The sequence below is a fragment of the Lactuca saligna genome, chromosome 3, assembly GCF_052625555.1.
Source record: "Lactuca saligna cultivar CGN05327 chromosome 3, ASM5262555v1, whole genome shotgun sequence".
Classification (NCBI taxonomy): Eukaryota; Viridiplantae; Streptophyta; class Magnoliopsida; order Asterales; family Asteraceae; genus Lactuca; species Lactuca saligna.
In genome coordinates this window covers 65,081,635-65,101,132 of record NC_136419.1, presented here as the reverse complement: position 1 = coordinate 65,101,132, position 19,498 = coordinate 65,081,635, and the positions used below count along the sequence as shown (strand labels likewise).

General features: G+C 34.6%; 1 protein-coding gene and 1 long non-coding RNA gene across 3 annotated transcripts; both read left to right on the top strand.

Moving 5' to 3' along the window:
• The first annotated feature begins 5,006 nt into the window (after window positions 1-5,006).
• LOC145033730 (uncharacterized) lies at window positions 5,007-6,598 on the top strand. 2 transcript variants are annotated; one of them, XR_013677673.1, is made up of 4 exons: window positions 5,007-5,225; window positions 5,438-5,531; window positions 5,619-5,698; window positions 6,364-6,598. It is a non-coding gene; the product is annotated as an uncharacterized LOC145033730 (long non-coding RNA). The 2 variants fall into 2 exon arrangements; XR_013677672.1 differs by lacking the exon at window positions 6,364-6,598 and having other exon boundaries at window positions 5,619-6,207.
• A 6,163-nt stretch (window positions 6,599-12,761) lies between these two features.
• On the top strand, window positions 12,762-14,907 carry LOC145033729 (trans-cinnamate:CoA ligase, peroxisomal-like). The gene is made up of 2 exons (XM_078982285.1): window positions 12,762-13,073; window positions 13,223-14,907. The coding sequence occupies exons 1-2, from the start codon at window positions 12,876-12,878 to the stop codon at window positions 14,714-14,716; spliced, it is 1,692 nt and encodes a 563-aa protein (XP_078838411.1). The 5' UTR covers window positions 12,762-12,875; the 3' UTR covers window positions 14,717-14,907.
• The last annotated feature ends 4,591 nt before the right edge of the window (window positions 14,908-19,498 follow it).

Sequence of the window (19,498 nt, the reverse complement as noted above, 5' to 3'; positions counted from 1 at the left end):
ATATATAATAAGATAAAGATATAGTAAAACTACGTATATCATCTAAATCATATTTTTTAAACTAAATTACTTATTTATTATTATATTTTAACTATCATTAGAATTTATTAATTGAGATAGATATATTATACTCTTATTATCGCAATAGTACATAGATGCGGTCCATAAACAAATAAAACTAAATATATGTCTGGAACTAATATTATTTTTAACTATTATTATTGTTATTTATTTTAAAAATAAAGTTTTTGATTATTTTTTTGGTTTTGATCATAATTATTGTTTTAAATATCAACACTGTTTTCAAAATTACATAATATATATTTTTATTTTTAAAAAATTAATGGTATCATTAATTAACTCAAAAAATATCAATTTGGAAAATCTTTGTTATTGAAAAAGTTAGTTTTAGTTAACATTTTTAATTAATTTGACATTTTGATTTAGGTTCTACTGTTAATCTATATTATTATTTTTTGTAAATATTTAAAAATAGTCTTTGAATCTTTTTTATTTTTATTTGACATAAGTTAATAAGTTTTAAGTATATTTTAGACAAAATTGCAAAAATAATCTCTGTGGTATGCATTTCTTTTGGGGCTTTAGTCAAAACCAAGATTTTTTTTTTGGATTGATGGTCTTTTTAATCTAGTTTCATTGTATTTTTAATCCCTCTGAATAGTGAAATGACTGTAATACCATTGAATTATTTATTTTTCATTTTTTAAAATCTAAATACTTATTTATTTATTTAACTAATTAAAAAATAAAAGTCTCTCTCTCTCTCTCTCTCTCTCTCTCTCTCTCTCCTCTTTTTCTATCTGTCGACTTGATTTTTCTCATCTTGTACCTCTTCTCATCAAACCAACCCTTCTTCTCGTAGCCATCTTCATCTTCATCCTCTTAGTTATCTTCATCATATGGAAGAACAAGAAGAATGCAAACTCAAATGAGACAGTGAACAATCAAAAGTCCGATGAAGAAAGTCCTTCCATCAAGATTTGCGCATCATTATACATGTTAGTAGACATCAATGTTGCCACAAATGGATTCAACGAAAGAAGAATCATTGGAAAATGAAGGTTAAAACTGGTTATGGGAAGAATATCATCACAATTGAACTCTTTGAACCTAGATGAGATGAAGACGATGCAAGCAGTAACATTACATATATGATGTTCGTGTTCTCTCTCTCTCTCTCTCTCATGATGAAAGAAGAACATCGAATCATCTTCTTGTTCATCCTCACTTCCCAATTAATCTATAACAGCTTGTCTTCCTTCTTCTCATCTTACCTTCCCAATTTCAAGGATCAGTTCCATCTCCCCCAAAGTTAGAGTACAAAGAACAAACCTGATATCCCAAACCCTATATGAGAATCCAATTGAAACCAACATCACAACTCCTTATCCTTCTTCACCCTCGACGTTCACCAATCAATCAAGAATAATCATTATTCTTTATCCATAAAGTTATGCATACAGATCAACACATGTTCAACCTAATTCCATTGGTGAAATTGATGTTCTACACGATTTCTACAAACAGATGAAACGAAGATCAATTTTTGATTTCTGCAAAAAAAAAAAAAAAAAAAAAAACTATGGTTTCTTGGGGTTGAGTTTTGAAATCAATTTTTTTTCAAGAGTTCTTAGGTTACAGGTTCGTCATTTTCCTCTTCTAAAGTAATCAAAATGAAACTTGTGACATAACATTTTTTAGAAATCCTGATGTGGTTTCTGGTAGCTTATATCCTCCTCCTACTCAGCTCTTCCCTAATTTCGTGGTTGTTCTTGTGGGTTACATGTAAAATCGATCCATTGCAAGAGAATGAGGGGTGTGATCTTACTGGAGTGAATCAATTTTAACATAGTTGTGCACCAATCGGTCGGCAATTGAAAAATGGTGATGGTGTTCGGACGGGCCAGTTTCCACAGTGGTCTATAATTTTTTCTTTCTGATGGTTGTAATGGAGGTGGGGGATGTGAGCAAAAGCAAGGAAAGGGAAGATTTAACAGTGAAAGCACATGCGTAAACTTGTTTATTTGAATCTAAGTTTCTTTGGAAGAGAGAGAGAGAGAGAGAGAGAGCGAGAGAGAGAGAGAGATCTTTATTATTTTTAATTGTTAAAATAAATAAATAAATATTAAATTTTAAAAAAATGAAAGAAAAATATAAAATAAATACAAATAAATAAATATTAAATTTTAAAAAAATGAAAGAAAAATATAAAATAAATACCCCAAAGGTATTATAGTCCATTTCAATTTTCAGATGGATTATTTTCACATACAAACTAGTCTAAAAGAAACACCAATTTAAAAAAAAAGTCGTGACTTCAACTAAAACCCTAAAAAATACATACCACATGAATCATTTTTGCAATTTTGTCTATATTTTATGTTGAAAGTTGAATAGCTATCACTAAATTTAAAATTATAAATGAGTTTAATGTACTAAAATCAAATAATGATGATTAATTAGTTGGAGTTGAGAAGTTGTTTAAGTTTCAAGGAAATACATGTAAGAAATCATTTTATGTTGAAGTTGTAGAGTTATCATTAAAATTAAAATTACAAATGAGTTTATTTATTTATTTATTTATTATTATTATTATTATTATTTTTTTGGAACAATAAATCTATTCTGCTCATACACTACTTTTAATTCTCCACCTATATTCCTTAGGGGACTTGAACCCTCAACCTCAAGTAGGGAGAACAACACAAATCAAATTAAAAATAGTTAATTGGTTGGAAGTTGATGAGTTATGTAAATTTCAAATTAGTAAATGAGGTTAATGTACTAAAAATTAAATTAATAATGGTTAACTAGTGAAAGACAAAGAGTTAAGATGGTTCAAATCATGAGAAATCAATAATTTAAGTATATTTATGTGGAAAATCGAAAAGAAGGCACTCTATTTAAAATTAAAAAGGATTTTAATATATTATAACTAAATTAATGATAGTTAATTAGTTAGGGATTTGATAAATTGTGCATATTTTAAATCAGTATGATATAAAAAATATAAATTATGTTATAAGATATGAAATTCCTCAGTATAGTAAACCACAATGTTAAATTTATTATTAATTATTGTCATTAATATCTTTGAAAGTTAATATATACACAATTTAATTTTCTATGCTTCTGTATCCCCTATTGTGTCAGTATTTCTAAAATATATGTGTTAATTATATAATTATATTAAAAAAAAAAAGTTCTCAATTGAACAGTTTTTGGTGTTGATTAGACCATTTCTTTAATTTCTTCTTTTTTTAAAAAAAAATTTTAAAACTTTTTTTACCCATTTGCTACGTGGTGCTATCAGTTTAACCACCGCTTCCTCCACTCGATAAGTGAATCATATTGCGATTGATGTCATCGGTTGTTCCAAGAATGAGTGCTTCTTCCCTCCGCTTCTCTTACCATCTGTTTAAATCCTAAATGTGTGTTTAACACATCCACTTTCCTTCCCGTTCTTCTCACTGCCTCCACAGTTGTATTGTTGGAAAAGCTTGGTGGATTTATATTATCTTCATTTCTTCTTGATGCTATTCGCCATTAGCTCCACCATCTTCTACTTTCCGCTTCTTCGTTTTATCGCTTCATTTTCATTTTTGATTTGGTGTTTTGTACCTCTCGATCCTTCCTCACCCCTCTCTTATCTTTAACACCCCGCTCCCGAGTTATAGCAAAGAAAAGAAGAGAAGAGAAAAGAAAGTAAGGAGAGAAAAGAAAGGAAAAAGGATTTGTCATTTGTGCTCCCGAGTTGGAGAGAAATGGAAGGAAAGTTAAATATTTTGTTCTTTAATGAAAATCGGGAGGAAAGGTAGGAGGGAAAGTTTTCCTTCCATTTCCTTCCACTTCCTTCCTTTAATGAAAATTGGGAGCACCATTCTCTCTTGCTTTCCTCTCATTTCCTCCCATTTCCTTTCTTTTCTCTCTTTAAGTTGAACTCTCTTTTCCCATGGCTCATCCCTCCAACTTCTGGAACTTTTGTGTACCGCCTCATTACTATTGCTTTCGTTTTGTCGGCGTTTCCCCCGCCGATTGACAATGCCGATGCTCACGAAACGCCTATGTGGGTATCACAAATTTCTTTCCATCAGAAGGTGTCAATATCGAGTTGAGGTGTGGCTATTTAAAGTATATATTCAATCATCTCAGACCTAATACTGTTATTTTCAGTTATAATTCTACAATTACCTATTTTTCATTGACCCTTCAACTCTACTTCTTTCCGTATTTAAACCCTAGATGGTCAAGGTAAAAGGATAAAACCTATTTTTGTTTTTTCTGATTTGTTTTTTTGACCCCCAGACCGGTTGTTCAAGTATTTTTCTTTCTTTTTTTGTTATTTTATGTCCATTGTTCGTCGTTTAGGGAAGAATTTATTTTGGTCAAAATTTCATACTTTGTTAATAATCAAATTAGTATGAGTCGATATGTTTATGTGCAGGTTGGAAATAGATTAGAAGCATATAACCCAATATAACTGAGAAGCTAAGATCGATGATTCAGGTATTTTTCTTTATTTTGTTTTTCTTTTTGGTCCGATGTTCGTTGTTTAGGGAAGGATTGATTTTCGTCAAAATTTCATATTTTGACCATAATCATATTAGTATGAGTCGATATCTTTATCAGCAGGTTGGAAATAGATTAGAAGTATGGACAAATTAGTCGTATGGTTAAATCTTTAGAAAAAAGAAAATGATTGTGGAGCTTCTTGAGTATAAGAACAGTTCGTATTTAATTTTCATCATAAGGTGGATTGCAGATAAATTGAAGAGGGTTAAGTAATTCCCCGAAGAGAAACTTGAATAACAAAAGGAAAAGCACACTAGGCAACCTTTTTTCATGAGACGTAGTGTTTATGTACAATTTATTTTTATTTTTTTTAGCATTTTCCACGTGTCTACAAGGAAAAGGAGATTAAGACTTTAGGAAATTGTATTGAAGAGCTTTACAACACCATAAACCTTTTGGAGCAAAGGGTTGTTTTCTGCTATTTTGAAATGAAAAAGATTCAAGAATTTGTTGGGTTATCTTTCTTATACTTCAACATCCCTTTTATTTAGTTTTTCTTGGATTGGGGCTGGTGACAGTTTTTTGTTCGAGCCAAGGCTGCAACGGATCCAACAGCTAATAATGGTGGCAGCAATGATGTAGCTTGAAGCATATCTTTCTGCTTAATTTGGGCTAGACATTTTCTGGATAAGGTACAATTTTTTTTGCATATGGTACCAAATTTTGCTTATCTCTCATCTGCTTACACTTGAACATGTGGTTGTTAATCGTATGTGTCTATGTGATGTTTGTGGTATCGGTGTATATTGTTTGTATATGCATGTTGTAAGCCAGAAATGGAACATTTGATATATTTTTGGTCAGTTACCATTTAATTTGAACTAATTCAACTGTTTCATGTTAGGTGCAAACTAGGATGCATGAAATATTATAATTAACTTTTCTACCATCTCTATCATGTGACAAAACTGTTGGGTTGATCAGAGCAACAATTTGAGGTATGGAGAGGAAAAAGACCAGAAAACTCATATCTCATTATTTGGTTTTTATATCTTATGATTTTATTTTTTTTGTATTTGATTCAGAGGAAGTGCTTTCCAGCAACAAGCATAGCAAGAGATGAAAAAAGCATTTGGGATAAAAGAAAGAAATTGGCATTCTATAGGTGAGAAGGTCATTTTGGGTGCTTCTTATTTTTACTTATGAAAATGCACACTATTAGTAGTAGAGAGAAATATGGAGTAAACATGATTTTGTTAGTTACAAATCTTTTGGAGAGAATAGCCTCTCGACAAGGTAAGGGCATTTTGGGTACTGTCTAAGAAGAGCTTTTGTTCTCTAAAAGTATTTTTTTTTTCAAACTTGCATGTAGTCATTGTTCAATATGTATTAAGTTAACTTTAGTGATGTTTGACCTGGTTATTATTTTTGTGTTTATGGGCATACATATGTGTACTATATGAACATAACATGTAAATTGAAAATGTTTAATTACCTCCTCTAAATGCGATAATTTTTTTTTCTAGACCGAGAAATTTGACTATGTTGATGACATTGTAACCGAAGTCACATGTTGGTGTTACCAAAGTTGTAAGGAATAACATTATTGTGATTTTCTTTCAATTATCTCATGTAATTTTTTTTTTAAATAATTATTGGTTCCTTGTATTTTCCCTTGACTACATCTACATAAACATCTACCTTGAAAGAAACATATGCTTCATTTGGTGTCAACCTACAGAAGTTCTTTTACTGATCATTGACGTAATCTGTATCTTTCTTATGATGAATTTCGATTGATAGTTTTTCTTTGCTGTTTATATATTGTAGGTAACATACTGTGAACATTTCCTCCATATCTTATGGTATACCATTTAGTGCATGTGTCACTTCCTTTTTAGTTCTTGTATTTTGTTCTTAGTTTTTTTGGTATTTGTTTTCTCTTTTGGTCCTTTTCCTGTTTTGGATTGTTCATGCCTCGGATATTAAACCTATTGTAATGTCAAATATTTCCTTCTGACCCATGCAACGCATGGTCTTTTTTCTAGTTATATTCTAATATATTTATGGGGGATATATGGAAAAATGTATTCTTATACTTAATTCATATTGAAAAAAAAAATCATATTTTGTTACAAAATGATATATATATATATATATATATATATATATATATATATATATATATATATATATATATATATATATATATATATATATATATATATATATATAAACCTTAGTACAGGAAACCATACAAAAGAAAAATAATTTATTATTAACTATTTTCATTAACCTCTTCATCTTCATAAGTTAATATATACATAATTTATTTTGCAATGTTTTTGTGGTTTTAGAGATGAGAGAAAGAGATGGAAGAAGTTTTTCAATACTTCATTGATCGGATCTTACAATATTTATACAACAAAGAAAATAACTATCTATCAGCTATTCTAGGATTTGATAATATTTACACAATAAACTACAACTATCTAATTATCCCTATCCAGCTAAGCTCTCACCAACACTCCCCGTCAAGATGGAGAATGGATATCTATCATTCCCAGCTTGTCCAGAGAGCTTTCGAAAATTTTCGAAAATCTTCCCACACACAGCTTTAGTCAACATGTCAGCCAGCTGCTCTTTTGATGCTACATGTGGTAATTCCACTGTTCTTTTCTCAAGATGATCTTTAATGAAGTGTCTATCAATCTCCACATGCTTCGTTCGGTCATGTTGTATTGGGTTGTTTGCAATCTTGACTGCAGATTCATTATCACAATAGAGTAATATAGGCTTACTCAAGTATATACCTAGATCTAGCAATATTCTTCTTATCCACAATAGTTCACATATTCCATGTACCATTCCACGAAATTCAGCTTCTGCACTTGATCTAGCTACCACCTTCTGTTTTTTACTTCTCCAAGTCACCAAACTACCCCCCACAAACGTGAAGTATCCTGAGGTTGACTTGCCATCCGTCCTATCTCCACCCCAATCGGCATCTGTGTATCCAGCCACCTCCAATTCGGTATTCTGTTCAGCATTTTTTCCAAAAAACAATCCCTTTCTAGGAGACGCTTTAAGATATCTTAATATCCTATGTACAACATTCATGTGTTCTTCACCCGGTGCATGCATAAACCGGCTAACAACACTCACATCATAGGCAATATCCGGCCTAGTGTGAGCTAGATATATGAGTTTACCCACCAACTTTTGATGCCTCTCTTTGTTAGCCGACACCTGGTTTTCCATAATAGAAAGATTATGGTTAGTTTCGATAAGGGTATTTACCGGTTTACAATCTAGCATTCCCGTTTCTGTTAGTAGATCCAAGACATACTTCCGTTGACACAGATTTATTCCAGCTTTAGATCGTGAAACCTCGATACCTAAGAAGTACTTAAGGTGTCCGAGGTCTTTTAGTTCAAATTTAGTGGCGAGAACTTTTTGTAGATTTGATATTTCTTCAGAGTCATTCCCAATAATCACCATATCATCTACATACACTATGAGTGCTGTCACTTTTTGTCCTCCACCCTTAACAAAGAGTGTGTGGCCCGCATCACTCTGTTTGAATCCGATTTTCTTCATGAAGGCGGAGAATCATCCAAACCATGCTCTTGGAGATTGTTTCAACCCATACAATGCCCTTTTTAATTTACATACTTTTCCATTGCTCACAATTCCTGGTGGCGGATCCATGTACACTTCTTCCTCCAAGTACCCGTTGAAGAAAGCGTTTTTTACATCAAATTGTTTCAAGGGCCAGTCTCTGTTTGCAGCAATAGATATTAGGATTCGAATAGTGTTCATCTTTGCCACTAGTGCAAATGTGTCCCCATAATCAATACCATATTTCTGTGTGTACCCCTTGGCTACGAGCCTAGCCTTGTACCGGTCTATGTTGCCTTTTTCATCAAGCTTTATATTATAAATCCACCCGCACCCAACAATCTTTTTTTTTTTTGGTAAATTCACTAATTCCCACGTTTCATTCTTTTGCAGTGCCTCCATTTCTTCATTCATTGCTTTCTTCCATTTTTCGTCTTTAAGGGCTTCTTGTACATCTCTTGAAATGTTGATAGTTGAAATGCATTCGACTCTTAGTGCATGTGTATCCGATAGTCGGTGATGAGAAACAAAGTTTCCGATTGGATACTTTGCCTTTGCCTTCAAATCTGGTACATATTGCTTCTTAGGTTGGTTCCGATTATTTCTCATAGGGTACATTCGTTCACTTCCAGCCTCCTCCTCCTCGTTAATATCCTGCAAAATAGTATCAAAATAACCAGGGTCGGGGTCAACCTCTGGACTGTTAGTGGTGTTTCTCACTTCCGGTTCTGGGATTTCCGGTTTCAGTTCATCTTCTATTCCTTCCAGATCTGGTAACTCGACTTGGGTACTGGACTGTGGCTCAGTACTAGTACTAGACGTATCAACGTGAGCATGTGCTGTGTTGTCATCTGTTGAGTCTCCACTACCTTCTTCCTCGACATCGACATCATGCACTACATGTTCTATGTTACACATTTCCAATACGTCATGTATTTTTCCTTTTTTCCTTTTTCTTGTCTCTCCCCCTGAAGAGAGCATGCATGACCAAAAAATGGAATGGTTTCATGAAATGCTACATCATGTGTAACATGGACTTTGTTTTCAACTAGGTCAAAGCACCGATACCCTTTCTTGGCATCCGCATACCCGAGGAACATGCACCGGACAGATCTTGGTTCTAACTTCCCTAAGTTTTGATGTACATAAGCTGTGCAGCCAAATATTCGAGGCTCAAGACCTTCACTGATTTGTATCTCGGTTAGTTACCATAGTGTTTGCAATGGTGTCTTGAATTCCAATACCCTGGATGGTGTACCATTGACAAGGTACGCTGCAGATCTCATGCCTCACCCTAAAACTTCCGAGGAACTTCCATGTCAAAGAGGGAAGCTCTAACAACTTCCATTAGTTGCCTGTTTCGTCTCTCGGCAAGGCCATTTTGCTGTGGTGACCTTGCACAAGAAGTTTGATGGTGAATTGACTTTTCTTTGCAAAATGTTTTCATCTGGTAATTTATATTCTCTCTTCCATTGTCGGATTGGAGTATATGAATTTCCATTCGGTATACAGTTTTAATCATATGGTATAGTTCTTTAAAAGCGTTTACTACTTCTCCTTTGGTTTTAAGGAGTGATACCCACACCATACGGGTACATTCATCAATGAAAGTTACAAAATACTTAGCACCATCAGGAGTAAGTACTTGGGCAGGCCCCCATACATCCTAATGAATCTTCATAAAAGGAATGGTAGATTTATTATCACTTGATGAATAAGAATTTTTCGTGTTTTTATCCAACTCACAAACACCACACTTAAAATCATGATCCGTTTCATTCAAAACAAATTAGGTTTAAGTTTTCTAAGGTACGTGAAAGATAAATGCCCTAGTCTTCGATGCCAAAGCATTGCACCAGACTTATTTACTTGAGCTACCCCTACATGATACGCTTGACTTTGATGATTTTCTTCGAGGTAATACAGTCTGCCACGTCTAGTACCATAGCCAAGAGTCCGGTGAGTTACCAAGTCCTGAAATACGCAGTCATGTTTCCAAAATATAACATAACAGTTTAGAGCTTCAGTGATTTGACTAACGGACAATAAGTTTGATGATAGAGAAGGGACTACAAGGACAGAATCCAAATTCATAGAATCTGTGACTTTTACTGTACCCATACCAATCACTGGTTCTATTTCACCACTTGCAGTTCGGATATTTGTTTGTTTTAAAGTGTGATGTGTAATTAATTTGGATAGATCATTTATCATATGATCGGTAGCTCCTGTATCAATAATCCATTTATCACTTTGATCAGTTTTAGTAGTGTATGACATACCCGTATTTGCCGAAGTGTGAGTTGCCATGGGTGTTGTTGTTTCCTCAGTCTGGGGAGACTTAACCACAGCCGCTTGACTAATCTTCTTCCTTGGTTTCTTTGTGAAATCCCACCATTCCGGGTAGCCTATGAGCTCATAACACTTTGCTTTTGAATGTCCATCTACACCATAGTAGGTACATGTGAACGTGTTCCCTTTGTTGCTCTTTCCTTTGTTTTGATTCCGATTTCGTGCAGCCATGTGGACTATGCTATCCGAATCTGGCTTGGGTTCTTACATGGACTGACGCTGAGTGTAGTGCTTACGGATGTAAGCATATGAGGTCTCAAGATCCAAAGCTGGATCCTTCCTCAGAATTTCGCTCCTTGCCTGATTGAATTCTTGATCTAATCAGGCTAGGAAGATGTGGACCCTAAACCGAGATAGGGTTTTGTTTACTGCCACCGTCGTAGCCACAGTCGCTTCTTCAGTTACCAAACGGGCATCAATCTCTTGAAAGATGCTGATCAATTCATTGTAGTATGTGGGTAGGCTTCTACCATTCTGTCGGGTTGTGAAGGACCTGCGATTTAGTTCAAAGAGTTGGGTTTTGTCAGACCCATCGTAAAACGTCTTCTTCACTGCCTCCCATATTTCTGCAGCCGTTTGGAGACGTATGAATCGGCGCATTAGGTTTGGGTTCATCGAGTCAATGAGCCAGCTGTTGACCTTATTGTTCTCGGTGACCCATGTTTCAATTGCCTTGTCGTTGGTGGTAGGTTTCGCAGATGCGCCAGTGAGGAAACCGGATTTGTTACGAGCTCCGATCCTCATCTCCATCAATTGCGACCACAGCGGGTAATTCGTATCGTCAAGGGTAACACCTGTGGGGAATGGTGTGTCTTGGACATTCTGGACAATCACGGAGGAACTGGAAGAGTTATCGTCTATTCCCATCATGCTTCGCTGGTTCGATGATTTCAAGGATTTTCACTACGTGGATTTAATGCGATGGTTCAGGATCTCTTACGCTTTGATACCATGTGGTTTTAGAGATCAGAGAAAGAGATGAAAGAAGTTTTTCAATACTTCATTGATCGGATCTTACATTATTTACAGAACAAACTACAACTATCTAATTATCCCTATCCAGCTAAGCTCTCGCCAACAGTTTTTGTATCCTCTCTTTTGCCGGTAAATCTATTTCTAAAACAAAATTAAAATGTATCTTTATTAGCTTTAAGACTAAAAGTCAATTTTGAGGTTAAAATTAAAAAAAAAAAAAAAAAAAAAAAAAAAAAAAGGATTTTGAGTTTTGAAAAACCAATTTTTAGCACTACTAATTTCTTGGATAGGAAAGGAGAGATTAAAAGGGAGAGCATGTGCAGCCTCTACTTAGGTAGTGTTTGTTTTTTGTCTGCAGATCTGCGAGACGTCTTCTGTCTGCGTCACGCAGACCACGCACAGACATTAGTCTTCGCAGACTGTTTGTTTTTTTGAAGACTGCAGACCTAAAAATGTCTGTGCGCCCTCTTCTTGGCGCAGATGTGGACCAGAGTCTTCTAACGTCTTCAGACATCTTCTAGCTTAAAAAAACATATATATATCTTTATTTTTTTTAAGTTTTTTTTTTTTAATTTATATTTTTTCCAACTTTATTAATGATAAACAATATGAAAAAAAAAATACAAAACTTAAAAAAAAACATTTGACAATACAAACATGATATTTTTAACAAATTTATAAATAAAAATTTATTATAATAATAGTCGTTGAAGTTGTTTATATAAATATGAAAAAAAATCATAATATATTCTTATATTTTTTTGCCAAAATTTTGTAAAACTTTATTTAATAGAGTATCATCAATTTCTCGAGAAAATATTTATCGTACGTTTTTAATAGATTTATTTGAAAAAATCGAAGTTTATTTCCATCTATTTATGTATCAAATTCTTTGATCACTAATTACAATGTTTAGTTATAACTTTGCAATCAAAGTTGTTGGTTTTTATCAAATATGTATATGAATTAATACCATTTTTATTTTTATTTTTTATATAATAATACATAAAAGTTGATCTAGATTCGTTATATATTTATAATAAAGTCGTAAAAATATATAAAAAATTTGCTTTGAAGTTTAAAAAAATCAGTTTATTCAGATTTCAGTTTATTTTAATAGCCCGCAGATGTTAAAAAAACAAACAGTCTTCTTTTTTCAGACTGCAGACGTTTGGTCCACCTCTTCTACTACAGAGGTCTACAGATGTGATCCGCAGACTGCAGATATTTTACCTCAGAAAAACAAACATCACCTTAATGTCTTACTTAAATGTCTTGGATAGGATAGAGGGAAACCAATTTCCCCATCACCTTTATCCTGTAGATACATAACCATATTCTTCCTCTCCTTTCATCTCTCTCAAAGTCACAAACGATCTATCGAAGCGACCGCAATGAATAAACTTGCAAAGTCTTTAGCAAATTATGTCCCTCTTACTCCTGTAACTTTCATCAAGAGAGCCTCCATGGTTTATTCCAACCGTAAATCCATCATATACGGCAGAGCCACCTTCACTTGGCAACAAACTTATGAGCGATGTTGTCGTCTCTCCTACTCCCTCCGCTCGCTTAATGTTTACAGGAACGATGTTGTAAGTTTCTTCACTCTAGTCTTCAATATTCGTCATCATGCATGGCTTGTAGACACGATTAATTCTACACACGTAAACAAATACATTTTTCTGATACGTACGACTGGGTTCATTCCTTTAATTGAATTTTTGGTTGATTGATTGAATAGGTATCTGTACTCGCACCAAACATTCCCGCTCTATATGAGATGCATTTCGCAGTGCCAATGGCAGGAGCTGTGCTTAATGCAATTAATACAAGGCTGGATGCTAAAAACATTGCCACCATCCTCCGTCATTCTGAAGCCAAGGTTTTCTTTGTAGACTATGAATACGTTCCCCAAGCATCTGTGGCGCTAAGGTTGCTGATGATGGGTTCGAAAGACAGTTCTGAAGGCCAGCATAGAATGCCTTTGATCGTTGAAATTGATGATATTAACAAGCCCAAGGGTGTCAGTCTTGAAAAGTTGGAGTATGAACAGCTTATCAACGACGGCAACCCCGAGTACTCAGGTGAAGAACTTGAGGACGAGTGGGATGCGATCGCCCTGAACTACACATCTGGAACCACTTCCGAGCCTAAGGGGGTGGTCTATAGCCACCGTGGTGCATTTCTGAGCACCATGAGCTTAATTCAAGGGTGGGAAATGGGTACCGAAGCTGTGTTCCTATGGTCACTGCCAATGTTCCACTGCAACGGCTGGACGTTTACCTGGGGTGTTGCAGCTAGAGGTGGCACCAATGTCTGCATACGCAACACCACCGCCGAAGAAATATACAAAAGTATTTCGACCCACAACGTAACTCACATGTGTTGTGCCCCTGTTGTTTTCAACATCCTTTTAGAGGCTAAAGCGCATGAGCGTCGTCGAATAATCTCTATAGTCAACATACTCACTGGTGGGGCGCCTCCGGCTGCTGCCCTCTTGGAGAAGATGGAGGACCTTGGGTTCCACATAACGCATGCGTATGGCCTCACTGAGGCCACCGGACCTGCTCTTGTGTGCGAGTGGCAATCCAAATGGAATCAGCTGCCGAGAGATCAGCAGATGAGATTGAAGGCTCGTCAAGGCGTTAGTATACTCACACTCGCGGATGTAGATGTCAAGAACAGGAAAACAATGGAGAGCGTTCCACACGATGGCAAGACAATGGGAGAAATCGTACTCCGAGGAAGTAGCATCATGAAAGGGTACTTAAAAGATGAGAAGGAGACTGCGAAGGCTTTTCGGAAAGGGTGGTTTTTAACCGGAGATGTTGGAGTTATACATCCGGATGGATATATAGAAATCAAAGACAGATCGAAAGACGTGATCGTATCTGGCGGAGAAAATATTAGTAGCGTGGAATTAGAGTCTATTCTATTGAAACACCCTGTCATACTCGAAGCAGCAGTGGTGGCGATGCCTCATCCAAGGTGGGGGGAGACCCCTTGTGCTTTCGTTGTTTTGAGAAAGACAGGAAGCACAACTGAAACAGAAATCTTGGCATATTGCATGAAGTATATGTCGAAATTTATGGTTCCAAAGAAGGTGGAGTTTGTGGAGGTGTTACCAAAAACAGAAACAGGTAAGGTCCTAAAAAAAGAGCTTAGAGAAGTGGCGAAAACCCTTAATATCTCCAACACAACCAGAAAAACGATAGATCTGGAAATGAACGTGTAGTTCCATGATTCCATCAATCTTGGTGACAATAAGACGAAAAATATTTCACTGAAAAATATTTTCTCTACTACACATATACAATCAACCAGATTCAGTTTTTACTATGGTTACTCCGTTAGTAGATGTACTCTAATGATGTGACGTGTGTGACAGTATGTGTATGTAGGATGAACACGAAAATTTTCATTAGGTATAGCAAAAAAAAATTACTGATAAAATATAATAACATAAAACCGGGTTTTTCCCATCTTTGATGTGTGGTTCTTTTTCCAATTTATGTTCAGCTTCTTCATACTATAGTCATCATGTTAATTATAGAAATCCAATAAAGAAGGTTGTCTTTTGAACATACATTAGAACTAGGGATTAACCGATCTAATCGGAATCAACCCACCTAATTACAAATCGACCTACTAGATTGGATGTCCAATCACAATTGTATTGGATCCGTTTCGAAATCTCGATATCCAGTTGAATAAAATCGGTCAGTAGATATATCATCCTAAAAATCCAATGGATGACGGATCGAAACAAACGATTCTTTTGATGATTTTTCATGTTTGAACCTTGGTTGTTGAAGTTGAAGATTTGAAATGTCGTTAGTTAGTCTTATTAGGCATAATTATATCTGGTTTTAGTTTTAATTATCATAATTATAGTTGGTTGTTATTGTATAAAAAAATGATTATATTTTTTGGATAATGGATAACCAATCAAAGATATCCGATGTATAACAACCAATGTAATCCGATATCCAATTTGACAGGTTCTTACATATAAATAATTTGATTCCAATATCCAATTTGGTCGGATCTCTTACATATAAATAATTTGCTTGGATCAATTGATAAAAATCTAAAATTCAATGAACAATTAGATTGAACCGGTTGCATCAAAATCCATTCAATTTAAACCGATAAAGACTTCTAATTAGAAGAATATAAGATACAAAAGTCTTTAGCCAAAAAAGATTACACATTATCATGAAGTTCTTATGTGCCACAATTGAGTAACACGTTTAATTAGCTTGAGAGATCTCATAATTATAGACGTCCGTATTCTCCACATGGCTTGACAAACCATTTTGTTTTCTTTTTAAATATATATTATTAATAAAAAGCAAATTAAAGTTGCTACTCTACTCCACATTCAAAATAAGATGTGGTTTGAATTTGAGCACGAATGGGTGGATTTTGAGGTTAGAGTATACGTAAACAAACGATCACCAAGCGTCAACAACACAAAACTAAATGATAAGAGTTACCTGTACGAGAGCTGCTTCCATGCCCTAAAAATTGGAAGGTTGCTTGAGGGCCGGTTTTGTATAGGTGCCCGTAGTAGTGGCACCCGCCTGACTTATTAATATGCAGTGCAAAGATTTTTTATTTTGTGTCACCCCTAACGTGGAATGCTATGTCTGCCCTTGGTTGCTGAACTTTACATCGATCGGAGACAAAGAGATGCAAAGAAGGAGAAAGCTCCTAAACATTTACACTTCAAGAAAAAGAGATGCAAAGAAGGAGAAAGCTCCTAAACATTTTTCGTATGTATACAAAACTTTAAAGCATGTGCACGTGAAGTAATAAATAGATAACAAACATATACATATAGAAATTTAATTAGAATGGCTTAGTGGTAAGGAGCAATCCTCTCATAGAAAAGGTCATGGGTTCAAGTCTCGGTGGAGACATAGATGATTATTTAGAAGTAGGTTAGTTAGTTTGCCGTTAACCAAATATAAAAAGTCGATAAATATTTTCTCTAACTATAAGTTAAAAAATGTTATTTAACGATACATCTTATTTTATGTCATTATAATATAATTTTAATGGCATATTTTAAATGTCCGTAAAGTTAATAGATTTAATGATATTTATTAATTTATGTCAATAGTATTAATATTTGTTAATTATATAATAATTTAAAATGCCACTAAAAGCTCTATATTTTATATTATATATTCATTTATATACCACTAAAGTTTTAGGGTGTGATTTTACACATTTGTTTTTGTGCTACTAAAAAAATTGAACTTCCTCTTATTATTTCCCACAAAATGAATCAACAATTATTTTTAAAAATAAGAATATCGGTGTTATAACTTATAACATAGGAAATCTGACGTTCCCCCCACTTTATAGCATAATTGATCGCATTTCACAGCTCCAAGCATCATAAATCCCCCCACTTTATAGCATAATTGATCACATTTCACAGCTCCAAGCATCATAAATCCCCCCACTTTATAGCATAATTGATCGCATTTCACAGCTCCAAGCATCATAAATCCTGTTGACGATGAATTTGACAAGATCAAATTGTTAATTTCATTGGATCCTTATCCAAATTACGATCAATAAACTCCTAATCAAAATCCACAAGATTAGAATCAAAACTCCTTTTTGCGTTGTCATTCTTCTCCAAGTTCCTTTTCAAATCTACTCAACGAGAACAGAATCGAGGGGTTTATGTATGAAAGGAATAGAAATGATAAACCAATAATAGAAGCAATTAATAAATTTTTAATCAAGTTTGGAACAAGAACCAATCAAGCTTTGAACACTAATAACCAACGTATTTAATGCAATAGTAAAGAACAAGAAGTAAATAAGTCAAAGTAAGCAATAAACACAAAAAGAATGTTTGAGAATGATTGATGTATTTCTTGTAAATGTGCTCAAAGGTGTATTGACTACAAAAATTGACTTTTCTATTTATAGGAAATAAGTTTACTTAAAGACAAGGGAACAAAAGGTACAAACGGGAACGACAGATCAACAGTAGTACATCAGACAAAAGATTACAATTGATCTTATCCCCTGTTCAATAACATACACAAGACAAAATAAACATCAGTACAAGATGATCAAAATATCAGATACATCTCTTCTTTAGAAATAACTTTAGTTCAAATTTTCCACATATTTTAGATAAGCTAAGGATCACTTTACTTGTTCTATCAATCCCCCCCCCCCCCCCCCCCTTTCCCCAAGTAACCTTAGATATCCTTTCATCTTCAATCTTCATCATTGAAGGCAAACAAATGCACCTTCTGTAGCCAAGTCTTGACTTCAATCCACCAGTTGATTTGATCAATAAATTCCTTCTTTGCATCCTCAAATATAAGAGACTTTTCATCTCTTTTTACAAACTTTTTAAGCACATGGTTGTGAACAAGATGCATTTGCCTTAGTCTGAAGAAATGCTTTTGTGGAGAGTTATTCATGTTTAATACAAATTTGATTTCATGCTTGCCAGTTAATCCGAGAGGTAAATCTTCAATGCCTTCAAGTGTGGATTTGATTAGAGGAGGAAGAATGTTTTTTTTTGTTTTGAAAAGAATATAAAGCTCAACATCAGTTCTTGCAAATAATATGACATAACCCTTCAGGAAGTTCGAGGCAGTTTGGATGGAACTTTGGCCAAGAACTATAACTTGCTTCTGTTGGAAATGATAGGAAATGATGAGAATATCGTACAGTTTCATCGTCATAAAATCAACATCCGAGATAATGATTTTTCAATAGTGATTTCAAACGATGTGGTGATAGTGGAGATGAATCTTTAATCTGAATTTGTTGATTGATTTCTTACTACAACCTATAATTGATAAGATCTTTCTTCGAGACCAAGTTTATCTAATCAATAAGGCATGGAGAGCACATAAACTTTCAATTCTTTCCCTTTCAGTTCGGACTTGAGTTTCCATCGGATCCTTTGGATACAGACTCGAAAACATTTTATAGAGTGTTCAATGAAGAGATAATGGAAGATCTAGTTGTTATGTCTCAGAAACATTTAAAGTGTAGGCCTCGCGAGGAACATAGCGAAAATCGTCAAGCCGTCATTCAGGAAAATAAGGAGAGATTCCAGGAAGAGGATTAGGATACTCTCGTTGGTTTTGAGAGATCAGACTCTTCTTGATGGCTTGTTCGATCTGCTCTTTGGAAAATCCCTTAAAGTGATTCAATGACTTCATCAGACTAATCTTCTCATTTTCCTTCCCTTTGCCATTATACTTTTGATTGAGCTCCTAGAGCTGGAGTTGAAAGACTTTTCATGAGTTGAGTGATAGGAGTCACCGTCACTAATTTGGTTGGAATGGAGAGGATAGGAGGAAAATCATCATCATTCTGAATAGGAGCACCTTGATCAATTGGTGCAATGATTAGAGGAAGGATTAGAAATGTTTTCGGTTGAGTGGATAGGAAGGTTTGAACGTTGAAATGAGTTAAGAGGAAGGATTAATTCATTTTTTTAGTTAATTTCCATACATATTTTCCTTTTTCTTATTTTATAGCTATTTCAAGTACTTTCTAGTTTCTTGAGCTTTATTGCAGATTTCAAGGAGACTAGTAGAGCGGGAATGTTCGGGACGTGTGGAAAGCGATTGGATTTGAAGGACAACAAAGATCTTGGGCTTGATAATAATGGAGTTGATTCATGGAGCGGACTTGATGATTATTTGAAGGCTTGGAGAAAATGAACTTTAATTTTGCAAGAACCGGAAGAATATTCGAGTGTGTGGAGATTATTAATTGGGCAAGTTCAAGAGCTATGGGTGATTTGGATAAGCCAAATTGGGCTTAAAATGAAGAAAACTTGAAGAAAATGGGCTAGAAGCTAATTTGACTCAAACTGGGCCAATGGGCTATCTTGTGGGGGTCCAATACTCAAAGAAGCCATAATTAGATGCCATCTGTGCAACCCACCTGCGCAAGGCGGTGTGGCCGCGCATGGTACTACAAGGGCAATTTCAGAATTTCAACTAGAAGTCTATAT